Genomic DNA, 26,396 nt, shown 5'->3' on the forward strand with positions numbered 1-26,396 from the left:
TCAGCAGACGCACTGTCTTCTGGGCTTTACAGCTTCTTCTGACGAATGTACAACATTTGGAACAAAGCCGCTCTTGACACCTTCCCATCCATCTTGTATTGAGATTTCTCCTTTTTTTACAAGTTCATAGATGTCTCGCGTAAGAATTGTAAAGGACTCTTCAACATTCGTGGCATCTTTTGCTGAAGTTTCTATGTATTTCATACCACAGTCAGATGACAGCTTTTCAGCTTCTTCTCTTGTAACCTCACGCTGTGACACTAAGTCACATTTGTGTCCTACTAACAGGAACACAATCTGAAAGGGCTGCACATGCATTTTTGCTTCCTCTAGCCAGTCTTTCACATGTTCAAAAGATCGTCGATTTGTGATGTCAAATACTAGTAAGCCACCCACAGAATTGCGGTAGTAAGATCGTGTTATTGATCTGCGAAGGAGGAAAAAGATCAATTAAAATACATTTTCACTTTATTTGTAAATAAGTTACATTTCCATGTGGCAATGTGGGCTTAGCTACTATAAGCTTCATGAAATATCTTTGATTTTTAAAAACTAATTAGAATTTATTAATTTACCCTGTACACACAAAAATGTTGCTTTTTCTTTTCTTTTTCTTTTTTTTATTCCCTTTAAAAAGTCACTTTCTAAACATTCTTGAAGCCAACATCTCCACTGTGAATTTTGAATGCTGAAATATTCTACAAACTACTTTTTATTACCAAATTGTGCCACATCTTCACAGAACAGAATGCGTATATTTATTTGTCAAAACCTTGTTAGTGTTGAAGTCTGAGTCCTTCAGCTTTATACAAACATGCACTTCACTTATTTCAAACTGAAATATGTAGGCAGATTTGAGAAATCTGAAGCCTAAGCTTGCCAACGTACAAGTGTTTCCTTTTGTATTCCTTGAAGAAAAATTCTTTGATAGAAAAATGTGTAGAGATAATCATAATTCTTGTCAACAGGTAACAGACTAAGAAAGGAAACTCCCTAAACAAAACCATCCAAAAGTAACTGAGCTGGGCAAACACACATGTTACAGCCTTGGCAAGTAGCACACGTTACAGCCTTGGCAAGTAACACTTCTACTCGCAGCGTCTCTCTCATGCAGAGGTTCCGAAGCTCTTTATAATTGAATTTACTCCTTTTTGGCATGAGACTTCCTGGACTGGAAACAGATACTTTCTACTTTGAGCCCTCTGTGTTCCAGAGCATGCACTGGAAGGAATTTTGGAAGGAAGAAAGTCTTCCTCTGCTTGAAAAGATTATTAATATGCGCTAGAAGAAGAAGAAAAAAAGCTTGTTAGAATGTAGAGAGAGAAAGACAAAGGAACCAAAAAATGATTGCAAGTCTCTAATCATGACCAACAGGGGAGGATGAAGAAGGTGACAAGAGACATTTTAAAGGAACTGACGGCCTACCAAGGAGTGGACACCAGCACTCATTACCAACATAAGTATATAGCTAGTGTATACATAAGTATTCTCCAGCTGAAATGAGATAAACAATCTCTATTAACAGTCAGTATTTGAAATTATAGTTTAGCCAATAATTAGTTCCATGATTATGAAGAGGATGCAGCCTTGAAATTTTGGAATCAGAATGAACTGTACACAGTGAAGTATCTTTCCATAACAGTAGCTCCCTCTGATTTTCAGTTCATTGCATTTCATACAGTGTTTTATAACAATTTGAACATATACGTATAATTAGCAGCAGTAGTCATATTACACATAGGCAAGTGCACAGCTAGATAAGGCTTAGGTCCTTGGCATACCTAAATTCATTTAGCCACGGCAAATGCTATTTGAAATGGTTTTATTTAGATAACAGGGAGGGATTGTTTTCCCTAATGTTTAAATTAAAGAACTTTTCTACGTTCCCAGCAAGAATCCATGCAGTATCTCTCTGCACAGTTTGAATATGAAGACAACTGGATCTTACCCTCAGATTAATTAAAATAGCCTGGATATGAAAAATGACACATGGTATCACAAAATTATTTAAAACCATAAATGAGAGGTGTCACATTTTGTGAAGTATTAAATAAAGATGCTGTAAAGATCTGTTTCACGTTTTCTCAAGCATTTTGTTTTGCCGTAGAGCAGCTGCAAACACAAATGAGTACATTAAAATAATTCAGGTGGTTCTAGACAAAGCAAAAGTGGCTGACAAAATGGGAATCAATTTGGAGAAGTGGAAGCAAATACAACTTATTTTCACTTAAAAAGTGTTGAAAACAATTATGCCAAAGAAGCGCATTAGCCAGGGAAGAAAGTAGGTTAGTATTGAAAATGCAGTGTGTCATTTACCAAGCATTTCTATATACAACAATGTCACATATCTATGAACTGGAGTACTGAAAACAGCCCTTTATATGTTACTGGGCTCTTAACCACAGCAGTCAGTACCCTTATCTGTTGTATAATAACTCACTTCTCCAGAGATATGCTAATTTACACTAGCTGATGTTCTAAGCCATTATATTTAATTATGTGTATGTATGGCCTGTAACGAAGATGATTAAAAAGCATCTGTAACTTGGGGCTGTACATCACAAACACTGGGTCATTTTTCTACAATTTTGGTATATATAATTTGAAATTAGTTTTCTCATTACAAAAAAGGGTTTATATACTAGAAATGCTCTTGAAAACAGTAACAAAAAAAAGCAACACAAACAGTTTTAAAGTTGCATATGATACATATGATGTCATGTAATGTGATTGTCTAACTCTGAGAAAAGGATGATGTTTGTTAAAATATGGTCTACAAATATTTGAATAATTTAACTATTAAGGTGAGTTATTATTTGCAGTTATATTTTAAAATAAGGTATTCCTGACAAATATGACAAAATTTTGAAGCAAAAAGTTTAAACCATCAAATGGGAAAAATGTCTGGGCATGTGAATGTGGTAGGTTGTTCAACAAGGTTTGAAACATCTTACAGATGCAAAATATTTGACTTAAATACAACAATCAGAGTAGATTAAGTATTAGACATATACTTTTAGTAGACAGCTTAGAGTTATTTGGAAAATGAACTGTGTGAAGTGGATGTACTTCTGGTCACTTACGCCCTGCATCACACCTGGAAAGAATGAAAGAGCGTTTACTTAGGTGCTCTGGTAGGTCTCTCTGTTTTGGTTTGTTTTTTGCTTTATAAAACTATATGCAAGGGCATTTTTACCTCTTACTAATATTGTTGCCAAAGATTATAGGACTTTTAAGTGCCTTCAATAAGGTTTAGGCAGAACCGTAACACCAACACCTGAAGCTGTGCTCCACTCGCTGCCTATCTACCCCTGGTTCCTGAAGAAGTTCCCTGGGGACCTGAGTGCTTTGCCCAGGCTGCGAGCTGCTCAGCGGGGACAGCCCGGCCATCCCTCATAGCTCAGGTCCAAGCTGAAAACAAACCATTGCTCCAGGTGAGTGCCCAGAACGGTTCTGCTTGGGATGGTTTCCCAAGAGCACACATGCACCCCCAGGTGGGTTCAAGCTCCTCTGAAAAAGCAGAGGAACTTTCTCTTTTTAGCACGGTGGAGACACCTATCTTTCACACAGGCTCCTCATGCGCTGCTTCACAAGGCACAGGTCAGTGTTCACAGAGCCCATGGTACAGAGGCTGCTGAAGGGGTTTTCCTCAGAAGACGTAAAACTTTATAGACTTTACAGGCCATGTCAATGTACTGCACAACTTCACTGAAAAGCTTGATGATGAGAGTGCATGGCAGCCAACAAAACATAAGGAGGGCTGACAGTAAAAGGCTCTTCATGCAACAGCTGGTAGATTTGTCGATCTCCTTGGGAAAGATGTTCTGAATGCAAAGTGTTCCATGGAACACTGAACAAGTACTGAACAAGAGACTGAGTGAGCTTCAGTCTCCAGAAGTCCTTCAAGTTGAAAGTACAGGCTAGCAGAGCACTCAGGAGAATTCAAAGACTCTATCAGAAACAAGATATCTGACTATAGACCACAGACTTAATCAGACTGGCCTTTCTTGTGTTCTTTCACAAGCAGGGAATCAACTCACATGATTCCAGTACCTAAAGGGGACCTACAAGAAAGCTGCAGAGGGAGCTGCAGAGAGAGCAGCGTAGGGGAAAGGGACCTGGAGGTCCTGGTGGACAGCAGGATAACCATGAGCCAGCCCTGTGCCCTTGTGGCCAGGAAGGCCAATGGCATCCTGGGGTGTATTACAAGGCGGGTGGTTAGTAGATCGAGAGAGGTTCTCCTTCCCCTCTACTCTGCCCTGGTGAGACCACATCTGGAATATTGTGTCCAGTTCTGGGCCCCTCAGTTCCAGAAGGACATGGAACTGCTGGAGAGAGTCCAGTGCAGAGCAACAAGGATGATTAAGGGAGTGGAGCATCTTTCGTGTGAGGAAAGGCTGAGGGAGCTGAGTCTCTTTAGCTTGGAGAAGAGGAGACTGAGGGGTGACCTCATTCATGTTTATAAATATGTAAAGGGTGAGTGTCATGAGGATGGAGCCAGGCTCTTCTCGGTGACAACCAATGATAGGACAAGGGGTAATGGGTTCCAAACTGGAACACAGGAGGTTCCACTTAAATATGAGAAGAAACTTCTCCTCAGTGAGGGTAACAGAGCACTGGGACAGGCTGCCCAGGGGGGTTGTGGAGTCTCCTTCTCTGGAGACATTCAAAACCTGCCTGGACACCTTCCTGTGTAACCTCACCTAGGCGTTCCTGCTCCAGCAGGGGGATTGGACTGGATGATCTTTTGAGGTCCCTTCCAATCCCTGACATTCTGTGATTCTGTGATATTCTAAAAGGGCATGTTGACAGGACAAGGGGTAATGACTTTAAACTGAAGGAGGGTAGAACAGGTTAGCTACAAGGAAGAAATTCTTCCCCATGAGGGTGGTGGGGCACTGGAACAGGCTGCCCAGAGAAGCTGTGGATGCCCCATCCCTGGGAGTGTTCAAGGCCAGGCTGGATGGGGCTTTGGGCAACCTGGTCTAGTGGAAGGTGTCCCTGCCCATGGCAGGGGGGTTGGAACTGGATCATATTTAAGACCTCTTCCAACCCAAACCATTCTATGATTCTATATTTATACACACTTCGGCACTGCAAGATCAGACTCTAAAAGCAAAATTAAGGTTTTAACTCCCTTGTTGTCACTTTTTGAACAGAAAGATAAAAACCCCTAGGGTCCTGCAAGTTTTCCAAGTTAGGATGAGGAACTTGTGACAGGTCATGTTTTATGTAGTCCAACTTATTCATAAAGGATGTTCAAATTTCTGTTTCTCAAATTACCCCCTTACAGATCCTAAATTCTTGTCGAGAAGGTGCCTTTTTGTGTAAACTTTGGTACAGGTCATTAATGACATTAAACTAACATCGTGGAAGGGAATGTGTTACTTGCAGCACCATGATTAATTTTCTTTGGGGAAGGAGGGAGAGAGGAATCCTTTCTTTAGAAGAAACATGGAAAGCCTTAAGATAGGGACAAGGTGGGAGCAGGGTGAAAAAGTAATGGCCTTTTTTCTAAAACAGTGGAGACAGCATTGAAGCCTGGCATCTCCTTCCAGAAAAATGCTCAGAGGAGATGCTGGTTGGAAGTGGGAAGCAGAACTTCTTCCAGATGTAGAATCTGGAAAATCTGCCCATGACTTCTCATGAAAGAGGGACTGAACTCTTAAATCCATCCCTGCAATCTGTCTTCATTCACGTCTTATCTCTCTGCCTAAAACACAGTGTTTTTCTTCTATTCCTTTGTGCCCAGTACTTCCCTGCTGCCTCCTCTCTCAGCTTCTCTTCCACAGAAGACTCTGAACCCGTCTGTAAGCGATAGCTCATGGAAGTGCCCAAACCAACGTGTTTGCCTGGGCCTTTCTTCAAGGTGCAAACTGGTATTTCAGGAGGGTGTTGCCAGCTTCCCATGGCTACACAAAATGAAAGGAAACAACCCTCCTCGTTAATAGAGGTGACAGTAAGACCTTGGTGACCGGAGCATACGTGTCTGTGCAGCTCCTGCTCTTACAGGCTGGAGTCTGTGTGTCATGCCAGCCACTGATGATGGGCGGGCTACAGCCTCCAGTCAGTCCACGCTAAATGTGTGAACTATTAGATCATCTTTACGTGAGAGTAACAAAAATTGACATAAGCATTATTGAAAAGGTAATTCTTATTTTCTCTCCCACTCCGTATACATAAATCTGAGATTACAAAGCTCTTTATCTATGCTGTTGTTGAATACGGACTGTCCTGGCACCCTCAAGACCATCCTAAGTATTTGTTTTCAGCAACAATACTCATATGAATAATATTTCTGCTTGTTTTGTATAAAGATTGGCATTTGTAATAAATGAAATGTAAATACAGATAAAGGGTTGGAGAAAATCAGTTCTTCCCTATTAGAATATGCTAGAAAGGTAAGATTGAGGTAAGTATTAAAAGGGAACCACAACACTTTGATGTTGAATGCTGTAAGGTTCCTCCAGATGGTTCTGTACTTGAAATTGCTGGAGGCGAGACTGCTTCTGGAGAAGTTATACATTGTGATCTACAATAATGATACGTTAGAAAGCTTTTCCAAAGGATAACTTTGAAGTCTTTAGTTTTAATTGGGAATATTTGTTAAATGAAGATCCTAAGTTCTTTTGTAAATTATTACTTCCCACGTAGAGTATATGTTGGTTCCGCTAATTAATTCTGCCTAAACTACCATTATGGAAGGGGAAAATGCTGTTGAGAACAGAAGTCATACTCTTAGCTTAATCTAAATATTAGGTTAAAGATGTAAGACCCAAATTAATACTCTCAAGAAAAGCCTTGGTAAGATGATGGCCACTGAACAATTGTTTCTGAAAATGAATTAGAAGATTTATTAATCACATCAGACTATGGCTTTAGGGTGACTTCAAATCAGTCAGTGTTTCTTTCTCATTATGATCTTACTGATCTTTACCAGATGAACCAAACTTTCACTAAAAGCTTTATCTAATTTTGAAGACTTATTTTTATACTATGACTAAAGACCACATTGTCATGGTATTAAATTTGAAAATACATATTGCTTACTCAAAAAGAATAAGGATAGGGCTTTATTTTCAAGCCCTGTGTTAGAAACAGAATGTATCTAATGTTGTAGTCTACTAAAAAGTGGATTAATATAACTGAGGCATCCCCACAATATTGTGCCCCTATGTTACTGAAATGAACTCTCAATCTTAGTACCACGACCAAGCATTTTATAGCGTTGGAAGTTTCATGATTTAAATATATTGTTGGATTTAAATACAGGAAAATTAAACAAACAAACAAAATCATAGCAAAGCAGACAACGTGAAACATAGCCAAAGCAGCAAATTGCTCTAAATGACGACTAAACTTAAGACAGACAGAAAGCTAGGGTGTACCCCTCTTGAATTTTTCCAAAACAATTTCTCCAAGAAAATAAGTGCTCTCTTTCAAGGGAGTGTGGTGGCAGGTGTGCCACACCTTACTTTTCCCCTGGGAATGTCCCTAATGCCAGGGACCAAAAGAAGGGGGTGGTTATGCAGCCAGAAGTTTGCCCTGTGTGCAGGAAACTCCCCAGGGAGCTTTAAAGCCAGGTTTTACCTCCTCTAAAGTACCAATGCAAGTGAACCACAGCAGAATTGGAAATCAGAACTGCAAACTGCTTGGTGTTCCACAAAATTAGATTACTTCTTGGAATAATTAGTTCTTCCCCAAGACCATCTTTGCTTGTGATCTGTAATCGTCTCCATTAGCAGAGAAGAGAATGTGCAAGATTTAAACCTATGGTGTGTAACTGAGTAAAAAATTTATAATTTACTTGAGTAAGTGTAAAACAGGCTATACAATAAATGCTGCGATATTTGGTACACCAACTGGTAATAAACTCTTAGCGGAAAAACAAACACAGATGTTTAAAGCTACTTCCTTCAGTTTGTATCTTCTGGGTAGTCGAAAAAACACAGATGCATACTAATGGTAAATGTAAAAGCAACTGACTGCATGACTCATCACTGTATATCCCCTGAGCATTCCTGGGTCAAAGGATAGCTATCATTTGATGTAAAATGTATGCAAAACTCTCTTCATTTGCATTCCTTTCAGTCAAGTGCCTTGTCATTGGCTGTTGCAGCTATTTGTCAGCAAATTCAAAATAAAGAGATTATACATTCTTAGTCACTTGTTACTTGTAGTTTACATTCTTTGCTGGAATGTACAAGGAGGGTGAAAAATGCTAAGAGCTTGCCATTATCACTGTTAATTTCCCGTCAGAAGCTTGCCTGCAAAGATATGTATAAAATTGTGACTCATGCAAGCCCAGGAAAGTTTTTTGTTGTTTAACTGTAATGCTTGTAATTGAAAAAAATTAAAAAAAAGTGTTTGTGTCCCCTGCTAAGATAGTGAAATCCCACCTCTTCAGCTGAGTGCGAGAATCTGCACAACTGTTGCAGCAGAAGGCAGGGAGCATAAAGGAATCGATCCTTGCCATTGAAGAGACCCATTCCAACCCTGCTGTGAGCATCACCATAACAAGTGTGTGGGTCAGGTACCATGTATCGCAACAGACAGATGGGCACTTGCCTCCAACCCAAGTTCAAAGCTACTCAAGTCCAAGCTAAAATTCACTCACAACTTGCCTGAAGCGGAAAGCGCTACAGAAAGGGCAGAGGCACAAGAATGAGATAGTACCAGATGTATGCTGGGGAATGACCGTGACTCTTTTGGGGCAGGAAAAGAGGGTAGTTTTTCTACTTATTTGTGACAGAGAGAGGAAAGCAGAAGATTTACTAGTGCAGCATTTGAGCTAGTTGAGCTACGCTATAAATGACAGAGGTATTAGTGAAGGCTCCTGGCAACCATCAGTGCAGAGCAGGTGCAGAGGCAGATAAACACTAACAAGGGACGGTAGCTGGCTGCCCAGCGGCTTCCACATTGCCAAGGCACTGGTGCTTGCGGTGCTGCTGTGCTGAAGAGGATGAGCAGGGAGGTGGCCTGGTCTCTCCAGATTGCATGGGAGGGAGCGTTATGGCCGAGGAAAATACTGCAGGGGAGGGTGAGTTCTGAGGTGATGACAAAGTAAGAAACATAGAGTGGAGCTGGGGCCTCCTGCTGAAAAGTGGGAAATAAAGGCAGAGGAAGGATTGCTACGCTAGGTCCAGGGCTTCAGGGCAACTACCGGAGAGGGAAGGAGAAACACGACAAGGCCACTTGTTACCCCCTGGTGTGAGCTGGGAGGGCAAGGGCAGCTGTTCCCTGGGGGGTGTGAAGGAAAAGGGTGGGGAAAGAGGCAGCTCCTGGGTGTGGACTGGTGGGCAGAGAGGTGAGCAGGCCAGTGGGAAACAGGGGTGCTGGGCACGGGCAGGCAGTGGCGGTGAGGCTGGATGGCATCAGAGTGGGGGGCTGTTTCGGGGCTCAGCAGTGAGCTGGGTGCTTCAGTCAGAGTGAGCCGTGCTGGGGCGAAGGCAAAGCCTTTGGGCCAGGAGATGTGTCGGACGCTGAGGCGCAGGGCGGGCGGCGGGGTGTGCCCGGGGCCGGGGGGCCTGGGGGCGGACGGGAAGGATGAAGGGTGGAGGGGAAGCTCCCGGGTCCCGTACCTGAACCGCTCCTGCCCCGCCGTGTCCCAGAGCTGCAGCTTGACCCTCTTGCCGGGCTCGATCTCCACCAGCCGGGAGAAGAAGTCCACCCCCACGGTGGGGTCGGAGTGTAGCGGCCCCGGGAAGCGGCCCTCGGTGAAGCGGTGCAAGAGGCAGGACTTGCCCACGGTGGAGTCGCCCAGCACGATCAGCCGGAACTGGTAGATCCAAATCGCCGCGTCCATGGCGGCCCCGGCCTGGCCCGGCTCCGCCTTGGGGCTCTTCCTGGGGCTCCTGTGCGGCCGGAGCCTGCACCGCGCTCCGATCGCCCCAACGCCCGGCATGGGCGCAGCGGGCGGGCGGCGGCGGAGGCTGCGCGGGGCCCGGGGAGCCGCTCCCGCGGGTGCAGGACGGGGGCCCCGTGCCGGCCGCTCCAGGCGGGGCGGCGGCGGCGGGCGGGCGAGCCGGGGCCGGGTGCCCCCGCCCCGCTCCCGGGGCGCCGCGTCGGGCTCCCGCTGGCTGCCCGGGCGGGGCGGGGCGGGCGGTGCCCGCGGGCGCTGTCCCTTCAGCACCGCGCCGCCCCGCTCCCGCCTCCGGCCTCCGGCCCTCGGGCCCCGGCTCCGCGCCCCCGCCCGGCTGCCCCCGGCCCTCCCGCCGCCGGCTGCGCGCCGGGGCCGCACCTCCCGCCCGCTCTGCGGTGGCGCGGCCGAGCCGCCCGCCGGGGCCTCCCACCATGCCGTCATGTGCGCCGCCAGACGGGCCCTCCCCCGCGGCGCGGCGGGCGGGGCGGGCAGCGAGCACCGCGGGGGGCTGCGGGGGGACCGCCGGCTGCCCGCCGCAGCGGGGACGCTGCCTTGCGGCTACAGCCCGTGCCCAGTGTCCAGCTCACCCAGCAGAACAAGTGTAGGAGTGGGCCAGGAGAGTGGGTGCTGGGGCCAGGGGGATCCAGGCCGGCCTGGAAAATCAGATGAGAGAGAACCGGGCTGTTAAAGTGTGAGATTTGCAAAGGAAAGCGGGAGCAGAAGGGAAATACCGAGAAAGGAGCAGAGGAACCGGATCCACATGTGAAAGCAGGTGAGGGAGCTGAGAGGAAGCTGTCTGTGGGGTGGCAGCTGGGCAGGGGGTGGCCAGGGACAGACCAACAAGTGCCAAGTGGCGAAAGGGAATATGAGTTACTGAACTAGGTACTCCCAGAGAGAACCATGCAATGCCTTGAGAAAAGGCTTAATACTGGAAATGAGAGGGACATTCACTCTTCATTTCCCAGTGGAACAAACTGCATGTATTGGGCCTTTGTGGAAGTAACTTTACCGATGGTAATAGAACAATTCTGTCAGTAGAGATGCCAGACAGAGCAATTTCTTTGCCCCCCCGGGATCTTTCAGCTAAGTATTGTGCTACCAAAAATCTGCTGAGCAATAAATTCTTCAGATTTCTTTAAAAATCACAGAACCACATGGGATAACAAACACTAACAGGCCTCAGATGGCTGGTAATGGCATTTGAGCCAAATAAGCAGAAATCCTAGGACTTCCCATAAATAGAATTGCAGCAGCTTCTTCTGCAGATTGGGCTGGGGTGTGGGAAACGGGCAGAAAGCCTGCGAGCTGAGCAGAATGGGTTGGGTGAGCCGGGCAGTAGGTTGTTGCTGGCAGAAGGTCAGCAGCAAGTGGATACTCATATGAATGGGCACTTTGATAGTGAAAAGGACAGGGAGAGGAGATGAGCGACTTTTTTCACACAGCCCGCTGTTTGTCAATGTTGGGCACAGATGCAGCTAAAACCATAATTGCCTGCATCTGGTTAGGGGCGTATCTGAAGCCACATTTCTTTGGGAACTCTGTGGGGCAGTTTGTTATGACAAGCATTTTCATTGCCTCAGTCTAGTTTTGTTAGTTCAGTGTGTTACATGGGCACCAGCGTGACTGGTGTGTTTCCCCATGGGCTTGGGTAGACCGTACAGATCCACAGCGTGGATGAGTGAGACCACGGGCACCTTGGCCCTTCACCTGACCAAGGTCATGGTGAAGTCAGAAGAGGGGTTTGCATGCACTGCTCAGGAGATCATGTCCTCCAGCCCCAAAATGAGTCTGGGTGGGATGTGCAAGTGTGGCTGGCCCTCAGAGACTCATCTGGTGACCCCAGAAGCTTCGAGCAGAGAGGTGGCTTGGCAGCCCAGACTCTATAAAAGGCACAGCCAGGAGCTGCCAAAGGGATTTATCTTGCTGCGCATGCTGAGCTGAAGCTGCAGGATGCCGCCAGCTCCAAGAATCTGAGCTCTCCAGGGACCTTTTGTACTGGGCAGTCAGTCTGCAGGACTTAGTGATTGTGTGTCCGCATGTGTCTCCGAGTGTGTTTCCTCTTGAATCCTGCACATTTCTTCCCCTACTTTCACCAGCTACTCTTGTAAAAAAAAAAATAAAACAAAAAATAAAACACACTTAACTAGTTGCTCCTTTGAGTAACAAGTAAAATAAAGCAATGTACACTCAGAGCGTTCAGAAGGACAAAATCAGTCCAGCTCTTACAGTTCTACATGGGACATGATTACAAGTGATGATTTTTATGGATATTTTCTAAGTGTTCTGACAAAAGTGGCACTTAGATACAAGAATTGCCAATACAAGAAGTATTGGCATATGAAACAGAGATGGGAGGTATGTGATATTGGTAGCTCTGATACTTGCCAAATGTGAATAGGGCAAAATTTTAAGTGGACTTTGCTCATTGTATAATACCTAGATTAGTGTGTGGATCACCACCCTGGCTAACACCTACAGGTCTTCTAAGCCTCAAGTATGTGCTCACTAGCTTAGATGCACAGCAGATTGCTGTCCTGTGTACATCTGGGCTGGAAGAACCTCATACTAATGAGTTACACAGCTCATTTCATTCCTAACAGGTGAGCAAAGTCAATTTGCCTGTGGCATTTACAGTTGAGCTGAATATGTTTGCAAATATTTTCTGGCTTCCAGAGCCTGGTCTGTCTAGCTAAGCTTGTGATTGTAGCACAACAGTAGTATACAAATCCACATATAATCCAAGCACAGCTTTATACCTTCATTTGGGAGCTTTTGAGTGTCATGTGTTAAATGCTACCTAGGGAACCTGCATTTGTCATGTCTGCTGTGGAGTGGACAAGGACTCGTGCAGTTTTTGTTAGTCTACCAGCGAGCACAGAGGCCTTGACAGCACGCAGTCCATCACAAATATCTCTGAGCAGCAGTCAGAAGCCATCAAAAACGGGTAGTACACTAAAGCAGGAGCTAGAATGGTTAAAGCATAGATGTTAAAGCAGCAACATGAACCTGACTTTCCCTCAGTTTCCACCACTTGGGCACTGGCAGCTTGAATTTGCTCTTCCCAGGAAAGGTGAATCGAACCTAAATTCTGGGAAATAATAAAAAAAGCCAAACCAACCCAGACCTCCAAATCTACTGCATTATTAGCTAGATGACTGCACTAAGCCATAAATCCAAGACTGTGCAATCTCAAAATTCCTCATTTCTTTTCCCATTTTTGACTTGGCATGGATTTTCTTCAACCTTCAGTAAGTGGGTACTTCACCAGGGATTACATAGATCATAGTGCTCCTGAATAATGTGCGCATGTGATTACAGGGAAGTTTAGAGAATCATGGACAAAAGTAATTGATTCTCAACCTCAGTAAGCCTGAGACTGAGAAACTATGCTTTCTGCTGCCACGCAAGAACCTAAGAGGGACCAGTGTGGAAGCAAGATGCCATCCATGCCAGTTATAATTGGCTATGCTATTGCTCTGGAGGCTGATACTCATTTTATCACAGATAAAGTTTCAATATGATGTAAGCTGTTGGAAGATGCTGCCAGGTATCATGGGTTTTTTTGATAGACTAATACTGGAGATGGGATACTCCCTACTAATGAGCAATGACTCTCCTTCCTTTAAGACGTCATCAAGCCAAGTATGTTTCACCTGATAGAGGAAAGGACATTTCTTAACATTCTGGTAATGCTTCTTCCTCAGACTTCTTTTATGCACCTGTATAAAAATAGTATCCGAGTAGCAGAACAGCACTAAAATCTCATGTCTCCCCAGACACCAAAGGCAGTTGGGTAGGACAGGCAACCTGTAGGACACTGGGCCTGCTAACCCCATGGCCCACAGAAATCCTCACCAGCAGCAACAGGAGCAATGGGATGTTCCAGCTGCCCATGTTCAACTTCTTGATCTTGCAGCCAGGTGCCAGGGTTCACTTCTGAGCTCACTCTCTGGCTACAGCTCCACATCATGTGCCAGTTTTACAATGGTAAGAAGTGACTGGATAGCAAAGAAGTGCAGAGCAAATATTCACCTGGCAAGATGGTGAAAAAAGCCCTGAGAAAAGGGAAATGTGTTGGAAAGATTTGTGTTTATTGCTTAGCATCACCTTACTGCATTTGTTATTTGTTGCTGAAAGTTTATTCTGATCCTGTGTTTGGAACATCTGGAGCTCTTCACTGGTGAAGGAGAAAGGACTGTTCTAGGAAAACATGGTAGGAGTCATAAGCTTCTTTCAGTTTATGGTATTATTAATGATTTTCTATATAGATTTAAACAAATAAATGGTTGGTGAGGGTATTTTTATAGTGTCCTAAGTTTCTATATTGTAACACGGTCATTCATTCAAAAGTACACTCTGACCTCTTGGAAGATGTTCTTGTTTGATGAGGGTGTTCCTTATGTTGTTGAGATAGATATGTGCGTAGTAGAACATCAGTATAAACACTGAGAATAAAAAAAGCTGCACAGCTGAGTCATCAGAATCCATGGATCCTACATTACAGATCCACTTTGTTCATGAGGCATTAAAATGGCTCCATGGAGATGATGCAAGTGAAACTACTCCACAGCAGAATGAAATCACAGAGGCAGTCAGTGAAAAACAGAAACATCCAGCTGGGACAAGGCAAACTTCACTCCTCAGACCTGGTCTACCAGAAGGACCTACAACATAACTTCAAAGACAAGCCTGGGAATGAAAAGTCATAATTTTTCAGAATATTAAAAGTCAATGACTGAGAATTTACTCAATAAACATTTTGTGACCATTAAATATTTTTATACTTTTCCTCACGTCCTATCAACTGTTAAGCCATCCTTGTTCCACACAAGTAAACAACCTTTATCTGATCTACAGGCCCATCATTGTCTCACTCCTCTTTGCCAACAAGCTCCTCCCCCAAAGTGTTAGTAATATTATGTTATACTCAGAGCAACCACTCCCAGCTTGATATTTGCTGTGTCTAGGTCAGATGTACAACAATAATTGTATTTTATTTTCCTCCATGTTTACTCCAAGTGGGGCAGATGGTATGTATCTCTGCAAATCTTGCCATCTTAGACATCCAAGGTGGCATCTTAGATAGCCACAGATACGGAAGCGCATCTAACTCAGTAAAGTGTCAGGAAAACACAAGAACGTGCAACCTGCTCCACTAAAATATGTACTGAACTGAATTAATGCACATTGACATTTCAGAGTTAATGCCTGAACTGTGTAAGAATCTGTCTTTCACCAGGATTAAGGTTGCCTTTAGGTGAGATTAAGAACCAAACCCAAAATGGCAATTTATTCTACTATGTAAAACAAGTGAAGTATTTGTTCTCATGCCTTCCTTTTCGTTGTTCGTCGATCTTTCACCTCACTCTTCCATTTGTCATTTAGAATGAATTCTAGGATTCTCTGCATTCTTTGTTGTGTTGAAGTCCATCTCCTACATCTCTTTTCTGTTTGAGAAATGCTGGTGTGTGAAACAATACAGAGTTCTGCTAACAAAGAACTGTCCTTGAGCTTTGTGCCATGGACCCTTTGGGCATGTTGATCAAAGAGGTACTTTTTTCTGTAAGCATTGCATCTCTGCAGGAACTCTACAATTCTTGCCCACTGTCATGGTCATCTGTTTTTTTCATATTGCCACTCTTGCTCCAAATGCAATCTCTGATAATTTCTTAACAGGGGTATTATTTTGAAGTGCCTTCCCAATGTCTCTGTCCTATCCAGTGCCTGCAACTCTTCTCATGCTTTAAACTATTGCAGGCCTGACAAAGGACATAGCAGACACTGATATGTAAATGCAATTGCTGAGCTAATTCAGGACAGGCAGACAAGCCTCCCTGTACTGTTTGCAAACATTAAATGCAGATCTTCCCTGTATGGTGGATGCCACTGAGTTTAGCCTACGTGGAGGAATTGCCCAGACAAACGAGCTGTGACCACATCAGCCAAGCTTGGACTATGACTAGATGAATCCAGTACGAGCTGGAAACACAGGTAATGTTTCTTTTCTTGTAAATCACTTGAGTGGAAGGCTGGAGGGTTACAGAAACTGCAGTGACAACTCCTGATTGGCCTCAGGTATGGAGGATGTCAAAGAGATTTGGCCTCAGGCTATGTGCTTAGCAGAACCATTGACAGCTTGTATCAGTGATCTAATATAAAAAGTAATAAATAGTTAAGACAATAGCCCTTTGGGGGCAACCACCATATGTAGTCATCCAGTACCATGTAGAAGCTGAAGCCCAAGAACTGTGACACGCAGAAGCTAAGCTGTCATCCATAGACCCAGCATGTCAGTCACTAAGAATGAGTTACCTGTTCCTCTGGGGTTACTGGTATAGAACTGGTCTAAGCTAGACTGGTGGGGCTTAAGGTCTCATCTGTGTGTGATGTGTTTGCAGAACAGGGATCATTATCCACTTACCCATCCTCTCAGGTAAATAAATATCAGACTGCATATCACTGAGCACAGCACCACACCACCCAGTCTCCCTGTGACCACGGGTTGCACAGTGTAGATTACAGACAACTGTCATTCCAAAAAAGCGTCAGCTGCCCTGCACTCCTACTTCTAGTGCAAAGGCTTGTCTTAGGCTTTGTAACTGGAAGTGGGTCCCATGGTCTTTCATCTCACTATGCCTCCAGTTGGAGCTCCAACCCCATTTATGCTGGAAGTAGACTGAGTGCCTTTAGGGCTGGAAGTCTTTCCTCCGCCCATGGGAATTTAAAGCCATTTAAAAGTGAATAAAGTTTCTATAAAATTTGAGAGACTAGGCTCAAGGATCACATACACATGAGGATATTTAGAACAAATAAGAGGTTTGTAAAAGGGTATTAGCAGACAATCATGGATGAAATTTTCATAGTAGATGAAATCCTTAGAAGGCATTAGGTACCATTCCCTTGTACTGCTTAAAAGGCTCCTGTCACAGAGCTATTCAGGGACCTTTTACCCCAAAGAACTTCAAGAAGTGAACCTAAATGAGGACAGGGTTTACAGACTGTTAGGTTATGTGACTGAAGGCTTACCATGGGAAGCTGGTGAGCTTTGGGGTTGTGCGAGATTTACTATGGGATGTCTAAGGGAAGAACCAAAGACAGGGGAAGGGAAAGAACAAATCGGATGGGAGAGGAACAAGTGTGGAGAAATACAGCAGAAAGGGGATAAAAGGAGCTGGAAATATGTAAACAGGTTGCTGGTCAGTACATTTGTGTTGAAGTGCAGTCAGGGCCGGGGCTCCATTCCTGGGGGTAATGGTTTCAGTGTGCTCAAGGATGTAGACAGTCAAGCTGTGCAAATCACCTGTTGATCATCAAAAAGTGCAAAAGCACTGAGAAGTAACAGAAGCAAGCAGATTGTGAGCATCAACAAGCACAACAGCACACCAGAAAACAACTACAAATCAGAAAGCAAATGGAGTTATCATCAACAACGTATTCTCTAAGGAGAAGGCTGAGAGGAGATCTTATAAATGTTTATAAATATCTCAATGGTAGGTGTCAAGAGGATGGACCAGACTCTTTTCAGTGGTGCCCAGTGATAGGATGAGGGACAACAGGCACAGACTGAAGCATAGGAGGTTCCATCTAAACATGAGAAGAAACTTCTTTGAGGGTGCCAGAGCACTCGAACAGGCTTCCCAGAGAACTTGTGGAGTATCCTTCTCTGGAGACATTCAAAACCTGCCTGGACACATTCCTGTGCAATCTGCTCTAGGCGAACCTGCTTTAACAGGTGGATGGGACTAGATGATCTCCAGACGTCTCTTCCAAACCCAACCATTCTGTGAAATTCTGTGAGAAAGGTACTGGGCAGGTCTCTGGGGAGAGAGAAACTATGACCCTGCTCCAGGATGTGGGACCATCTCTGCAACCTCTGGGGAACTCAAAGAGTGGAAAAGAGACCAGAAAAACTGGAAACCTACCCATGACGCTGTGCTAGGATGACACAGCATGGCAGGAACCACCACAGTGACCCACCCAGCCTCCTTCCATCTCTCCTGCAGAACGAGGCACTTGTGAAAGAAACCTCAACACTTGCCTGCCCAGCTTCTCTTCCTCACTGCATCATCTCTCCCATGGCACAGAGAAGTCATGTAATCTGTAAAATTTCATATATGTGTTTTAAGCATAATTGGCAGATTGGGGGAAGGGGCTGTAGGGGTGAGCTCTGTGGGAAGGTCACAGCCATGCTAGACACAGCAGGTTCCAGACAACTCCACCTGACCCATTTCAGGCGACAGCTGAGCACATCAGCCAAGCTGGTGGTGCCACTGAGCCGATCAGATGGGTTTATAGCATCTCGGAAAAAGATGCATTTAAGAAAGGGCAGAAAGCACCAGCACAAAAGAAAAAAATTACCAGGTTGGAAGAGGAGGGAAGAGAAAACCATGCCTGAGCAGGGGCCAGAGCCATGGAGCCACCCAAGCAGGGCCCACGAGCATGACTCTAAAGGGACTGCTGCTGACAGAGGAACCACCATACACTGACCCCAGTCTCCTGCCCATTGACTCACCAAGGGGACGGAGTGTAATGTGTGGTAAGGGGGCAGGAGAACAGAAAGAGAGGGGAGAGGTGTACAGAGGGCAGAAGGGGTATTTTTATGAGGGTTTGTTTGCATTCCATTAAAGAACCAGCTCTCTGAACTCCCTCCCAAGAAGGTTTCACTTCCACTAGCCCTTCTGAGTCATTCTGTCTTACTGTCAGGGATATTGCTGTCCCTCCAAACTACACAGCTCTGGCTCAGAAAGAAATACAGACAAGCCTTCCACCAACGAAGTCCTGCTCCTGATTCTAACTAAAATGTACTTTGAACTGAAACAGAACTCACCAGATCTTCTGACTCCAAGAATGAAAACGAAAACGGTTAACACGTCAAACCCTCACTTTAGTACCTGTCCGAGATATCTCAAACACCATTTGAGTATCTCTGCTCTCACATCTCCAGGTCTTACATCCTAGAATGCGTCTGGGTTCAAAAGAAAAGCTCTTTGGTTTCATAGAATCAGTCAAAGATGTTCAGGGATTCTCAATATTCAAATCCTGGAATGCCACTACTCACATCCTGTGACTGGTTTGAGCCAATATGTTGACACTAACAGGCACATTACTGTCTTTTTATCTGCTGAAGGATATGATGTTGACGGAGAGGAAGCTCCTTAAACCAGCCTGGTGTGTCACAGTAAACAAAGGTGACAAGCAGCACTATCCACCATAGGGCAGAGAGAGGCAGGGGCAATTTGGCCAGTGGAGCAGCTGAGACGAGACTGAAAAGGCCAAGGGTCCAGAGTCAGTTACTGGACAGACTGACTGTCCAAGGCCAGTTACTGGAGGAATCCATATTTTATATATGTACACATTTTACACTAGCAAACCTTTAAGTGCCGAACAGGAGAAGAGGATTAGACTGTTCGTGACACCTATGTTTGTGTGGTCAACTGTCTATGTGTGTGTGAATATACATATACATATACATATACATATACATATACATATACATATACATATACATATACATATACATATACATATACATATACATATACATATACACATACAGTGTAGAGCATCTATGGGCCTATTGGGAATATATGCAATAGGCCACCACTCTACTGACTGCATCTGTGTCATGGTTGAACCCGAGTTAGCAATACAACCACAATAGCTGCTCGCTTACCTCCTTCCCCACCCCCTGCAACAGGGGAGAAACTTGGATTGAGATAAACACAGTTTAATAAAATAACAAACTACTAATACACTACTAGTAAATATATATATAAAATAGAAATAAAAGATACTCAAGGCAATTCCTCATGAACTCTGTCCTCAAATGAGCAGCCAGTCCCAGCAAGCTACACCTGGTCCTAAAGCCAATCCCAAAGCGAGGAAAGAGAGGAAAAAGGCAGAAAAGCCCAGAGGCCTCTGCAAAATGGCAAAAGGCTGGGCTAAATGTCCCGCACCAAAAACTTCCCCGGCTCTGACAAGAAAAACAAAACAACAACCCACAACGCATGCAAGAGAAAGCGCCTGAGAAGCGAGAGAGCGAAAGCAGAAGAGAGAGACTCCTTAAATATGGAGCATGATGCTGATGGGATGGAATACTCTTATTGATTAGCCTGGATGTCACTGAAGCTCTGCCCCATCCATGGCCCCCATCCTCACTGCCTCACACCTGTGGGCAGAGCACTCAGAATGTCCTTGGCTCTCAAACCAGAGCAATCTAAAACATGAGCTCTGTGCTGGGGTGTTATCTGTTTGTTCTCAAACTATGTCCAAATAATGAATATGCTAGCTATGAAAAAGAAAGGTTTCTAACTGCACGAAGAAAATTAACCCATTTTCAGTCAAACCAGCACAATCTGGCAACATGGAGTTGCAGCAGCTTTGCTTCTGTTGGGCTACCAGATTCAGCAAACCTCAAGCCAGTGAGTTTCTCTCACAATATAGAAAGCAGCGTTTGCAGATGAGTGGCTCTGCACTGAGTACACCATTTTCGCCACCCTGTTCCCAGACCTTCTAGGGCCCAGGTCCAGCAGAGGTCCTCAGGGTTTCTCAAGTGGTATGCTGCCCAGTGAGACACGGAAGGCATGACCATTCCTTCCTGAAATTTGACACACCAGTTCCAGAAGGCAGATAAGCAACTCAGTGAGTGGCAGGCAGCAGGAGTGCAGGTCCTCTGTGACAACGGGCCGAACCTATCGACTGCTCCCAGTAATCACAAGTCATCACAGAGCATCCCTCCTTCAAACATGGGCAATCAAAAACTGAAATGGGCAATCAAACAGCAACCACTTTTGGGCAGTGGGCTATCTGTGTTACCACTGGGCCAGTGCAGTAAATGTATTGGATGATAATGCGTTGCCAGTCCAGGACAAGGCCTGGTGAGCTCTTGGCTGAGGTAGAGAAGCTCTGCTGGTAGTGAACAGGCTGTAATGCATTTGAGCTACATCTGTGGGGACAGGAGAGATACAGGGGGCTGTTTACCTTAATGATTCGACACCACAAGGTGGGCAGATGATTCCGGAGTTCACAATAGCAGCCTCAGGTCATTGCTCGGTGACATGACTCTGGTTTCTGGCCTGCTTGGCTGTTGGTGGGATCTTGCTCTAGCAAAGCCTGAGGAAGAACTAGAGTGGAAGAAAAGCACATTTTTGTTTCCCAACCCCAGAGAAGCTGCAGTGGACAACAGCAGCACTATTGCAAAAAATTCTCTGTAAAACCTGTTTCCCTGCCAAATCTAGAGGAGGGCGAGGAGCTGCTTGCCCCTGTGGGGAAACAGTGCACACCATACATAAGCTAGGACTAATTAGGAAGATCTCTGAGTTCCCTTCTCAGCTGTACAAAAAGTACAGTGCAAGTCTGAAGAGATGTATGTAGGGAGGCAGAGAAAGGGATAAAACAGGCAGAACTGGAAGCAAGCCATACATAACTTTCCAGAGGACTAATGCTAGAAGTGGATGCACCCGAGCCTCTATTCAGATGAGTATTTGTCTGTATTGCATGTGCAATAGCCATTTAATCCACCAACAAAAGGTCACTATGAATGCAATGCAGCAGAACACTGCTGAAACCTCAACTTGCGAAATTTATTTATAGCGTGGAAGGGCAGGGACAGAATTTGTATTTTAGTTAACTTGAGAAATTAAAGATGTCTGGAGTATATCCAACATCCTCATAGTTCTTAAAATATACCAACTACATTTAACAAAGATGTAACATCTGCGTATTTGTAATGTCTTCATGTGTGTGCATTACTGATTTGACAGAATTCGCATTCCAACATTTAGAATATGATGATTTTCCGAGATAAGCAAACAGTGAAACTCCTTTTCATTCGTCAAGATGTATACTATGGTCTGGCATGCTGAACAAGTATGATATATGGTGAGGAAATTGCTCTTCACTCTTTAAAAATTGAACATTACCAATGAAATACTTCTTTACTCAGAATATCAGAGAGTATGTTTTAACAGAACAGAATTTGCCTTTTTTTTTTTCCTCTACAGTGATTGTTATAGGAACTTTTGGGCTTTTAACTTCTCAAGTATCACTTAAGTTGTCATGCATATTGTCTTTCTTGCTTGGAAGGAAAGGTGGTGGTTTATTTGAAACTGTGAAGAACCTTTGCACTTTCATAGTTTGGTCAGTGCTTACTTCACCGCTGCCTCAAAGTTGCCTTATTGCCAGAGAAAAAGAATTCAAAACACAAGGAATTAAAATACACGACTAACAATGTTTTTTCTTTCTTCCCTTGAATCCGAGTGGCCCTTTTCTACACAGACTGTAGTCCAATAGAGCTGCTAGTGTAGTCAGAGAAAAGTGGCACTGCTAGAAATTCAATCTTATAAAAGTATAAGATACCAAATTTGCTGGGAGGTGAGAAGATGAAGCACGCTGATTTCAGCATTTCTCCTTAGAGAGCTCTTGAACCTGATTGCTTCCACCCTGGTGACTGAGACCATCCATTATTGTGGTCATCAGTGCTTACAGCACAGTACCAGCTCCATAATATTGTATACTGGTATCTAATTTTGAATATACTGCTGAAGACTCGTTTTACTATTTGGTGTTAATAATGAGTAAGAACTAACCATTAGTGTGGAATGTATGAACCAATATTATTTGAAGTTTAAAACTGACATATAAATTTTCTAAAGTCTTAATAAACCACGACACACATAAATAAGCATATGTCCTGGTTTTGTTAAAAACAAGTTTCTCTTTCAGTGAATTTTGCCTGTCAGCTAAAGCCTTCATATTAACTGCATTTTTCCTGGAGAACCAGATACATGTTTTGGTAAAACCTAGCAATGGAATGCAAACTTATTGATAAGCATGGATGGACATCTCGTGAGAGGGGCGACGAGGAACAACTGACCAACTGTGTATAACATTCCATTCACGTGAATACTTCATATAAAATGGGAGATCACGAGGATCTCGTCCCTTTTTTCCCTATGGCCGACATTAGGAGAGGACCTTGCTAGTCGTCCCTGCGAACTGAGGCCTAGTGACAGACTGAATCCAGCTCTGGTTGGCTGTGGAGTCCAATCCAGGACTTCGGATGCCGGCTCTCCAGTTGCTGAGACTTTCAAGATTGGTTTTGTGTATTTTGTATTATTTTCTCTATTCTTACTAGTAGCATTAGTAAAACATCTTTAATTTTTCCAACTCTCTTCTCTCTGTCCTTCTTTTTTCCTCCCAATCGCCTCTCCTGAGTGGAAGGGGGAAGAGGGAGGGGCAAAAAGGGGGAAGTGGGGGGGAGAGGGGGTTAACAATACATCTGCCAGGGTTTTATTGTCACCCCGCAATCTTAACCCTCGACAGCATATAAATATACAAACACACACACTGAGCCGCAAGCAAGCAATGATGGGTTCATACTTCCAGTATCAGCATTTCACACAGAATCACACAGAATCACACAGAATCACACAGAATGTCAGGGATTGGAAGGGAGCTTGAAAGATCATCTAGTCCAATCCCCCTGCCAGAGCAGGAACACCTACATGAGGTTACAGTCACCATAGGCAGCACTGCCCTCAAAGCAGCCCACCAAGCCTTGCACACATGCACACGTGTAATGACAGACTGGCAAAGGAAGCACCCTGCATCCTGCCAGAGGTGCGCTGGGCACAGCAAACCACTTCACATTGAACAGGCTTGTGTGCATCTCTTGCTCAGGAGTCTGGCTTTGCTCCTAAAGCTGCTTTCATCTCCTCTGTATGCAGCACAGGCCCCTCCCAATCTGCAGGAACCCACACTCCCACAACTTCAGTGCCAAGCTAGTGATGTGTTGGTTCTCGGATTTTGATATAGCTGAATAAATGACTGGAATCAGTTTTGCTACTATATGATTGTCAATGTAATGATTTATTGCCTAGACAAGGGGTGTCAAACTCATTTTCACCGGGGGCCACATCAGCCTCATGGTTGCCTTCAAAGGGCTCTATGTAGGAGTAGTTACATTTATACAGTCCTAAAATTACATTACACTCCTGGCCTAGACTTTAGGATTAGTATTATGCACAGATGCTCACTTGATTGAACTTTCAGTTGAAATTTAACACTCCCCAAAGGATAAAAAGGAAGATAAATGAGAAATTCAAAATTTTGGTGGCCAAAGGATGGAAGATTGCCAAGATCGAAACAAAGGCTGTAGAAAATAAGGGAAAGGTAAAGGCGGCAGGGGGAGATCACAACCCCCACCTCAGAAAACACCCTGTACTCAGAGAAGCCCACTACTCACCAAGCATGTGTAGAAGAATAAAAGCAGACTGTACCTTTAACCCAAAGTGAGCAAAGTTTGGATCGATGACATTTGAGTAGGCATTAATATGTGTAAGATGTCAAGAGTGGCTAAGAGTTCAAGAAGGACAGGGAACTGCTGGAGAGGGTCCAGCGCAGGGCAACAAAGATGATTAAGGGAGTGGAGCACCTCCCTTATGAGGAAAGGCTGAGGGAGCTGGGTCTCTTGAGCTTGGAGAAGAGGAGACTGAGGGGTGACCTCATTCATGTTAATAAATATGTAAAGGGTGAGTGTCAGGAGGATGGAGCCAGGCTCTTCTCGGTGACAACCAATGATAGGACAAGGGGCAATGGGTACAAACTGGAACACAGGAGGTTCCACTTAAATTTGAGAAGAAACTTCTTCTCAGTGAGGGTGACAGACACTGGAACAGGCTGCCCAGGGGGGTTGTGGAGTCTCCTTCTCTGGAGACATTCAAAACACGCCTGGACACCTTCCTGTGTAACCTCATCTGGGTGTTCCTGTTCCAACGGGGAAATTGGACTAGATGATCTTTCAAGGTCCCTTCCAGTCCCTGACCTTCTGTGATTCCATGATTCCACACAGCATGCTTCACGTGTGCTAGCTTCGCAAAGGATCGCGTAGCGCCATTTTCTGCGCAGAACCGTAAATAAGGCAAATACCTCGACTGCATGTGTGACCTGACACCTGCGCACCGGGTATTGATCCCACTTTCCGGGACATCACCAGAGCGCCTGCACCCCCCTGCACCCCCGGCGCCGTGAGGAACCACCGCCCATTGCCCCGCCCCGCCGCGCGCCCATAGGCTGAGCCCGGCGGGCGGGCGGCGAGCGGCGCCGCGAGCCAAGCGGAGGGAGGAGCGCGCATGCGCCCTCGCGCAGCCGCTGGGCGGCCGGTGGAGGCGCCGTTTTGTCGCGAGGGGGCGCCCGCCGCCGCGGGGAGGGGAGCGGGGGGCGGGGAGGGGCTGGAGCCGGAGTTCTGGAAAACCCTGGCAAACTGTAGCTTCTTAAAAACAAACATTTTAACACAGAAGAAAGAAGAACACAGAAGAAGAGCACAGTAGAAGAAGTCAATATTTTACATGCCAAAGTCTACAATCTTAAAACCACGTTGTGTTTAGGCCACTGTGCTTATGTGCTTATGTGGATGCGTTAGCAACCCTTGAACTTGCTGAGAAGTGTCTGTGGCACCTTGTACTAGTAGCGCACTCTGACACAGATGTGACATCCTGTGTGTGACCAACGGCGTTTTAACATGGAAAAAACAGTTTGACCCTGGTGCTGAAGAGATTCTCAGCATTTTTAAGGATCAGACACACAGACGAGTTTATAAACATGAGTTTTATTAAAAACAAATAAAACCCAAACATCCCGCCCCCCCAACACAAAAAACTAAAACAAACCAAAAACAAACAAAACCCAAACAAAAAAAAACCAAACAAAACCAAAAACAAAAAAAAAAAAAACCCAAACAAAAAACCCCACAAACCCAAACTATTTTTCGAGAAATAGATTGCAATAGCTGTGGTTAAGATGGGTTTCCCCCTCATGGAAGTCTCGTCAAATGATGGCCTTATGTTCATTGCTGTAACAGAAACACTGTTATGAAGGTTTTTTAGTACAAGCACTCATCGAGCACTTTGCACGACAATTACCCAGCTGCTTTTAAGCAGGTTGTTTTCTGAACCCAGCCCGGGTCTGGGGGGTGCTCAGCATGCAGAGCTCTGCTCCTGGCACTACAGGTCAGTCACCTTTGAGCCAGGCCTGAAGATAAAAGCCTTACCTTGGTCAACACTTAGTAAGCCTCGTCAGTGTTATCAAACACTCTGGTTTTCATGTTTTACTCACGCAGATGCAATTATATTTGTAGAAACATTTTTTGTCCTATCTAGATGCAGTAGGTACAGCTAGCCCGAGCCATCCAGCAGGCTCAGCTACCCACTCCCTTGGTTTAGCTCAGCTTCTTTGCAAGGCTTTGTGATGATCCTGAAATGTGACTAGATCAAAGTTCAAGTTCAGATGTATAAGCACAGTCTTGGCAGTCACTCTGAATTTATTCCAGCCTGACAAATCAAAACCTGGCTCACGATTTTCAAATAGCAGAAATCTTTATTCTGGTAAGTTCTGGCTTACTTGTAGGGAAATGGGAAAAGGTCTAACAGTTCCAGGTGTAAATAGAAGTAAATACATATGTGACTGCAAATTTAGAAAGTTCTTTTTCTTGAGTATGCGTTGTCTAATATATTGTACTGTTTACAACTCCAGGAAG

General features: G+C 44.7%; 1 protein-coding gene across 1 annotated transcript; it reads right to left on the reverse strand.

Annotated features, from left to right (window-relative positions):
- Window positions 1-9,904, reverse strand: RAB39A (RAB39A, member RAS oncogene family; the record flags this gene model as incomplete). Its single annotated transcript, XM_080363929.1, has 2 exons — window positions 1-427; window positions 9,582-9,904. The coding sequence occupies 2 exons, from the start codon at window positions 9,902-9,904 to the stop codon at window positions 1-3; spliced, it is 750 nt and encodes a 249-aa protein (XP_080220055.1).
- Between the last annotated feature and the right edge of the window lie 16,492 nt (window positions 9,905-26,396).

Source organism: Nesoenas mayeri (assembly GCF_963082525.1).
Source record: "Nesoenas mayeri genome assembly, chromosome: 1".
Classification (NCBI taxonomy): domain Eukaryota; kingdom Metazoa; phylum Chordata; class Aves; order Columbiformes; family Columbidae; genus Nesoenas; species Nesoenas mayeri.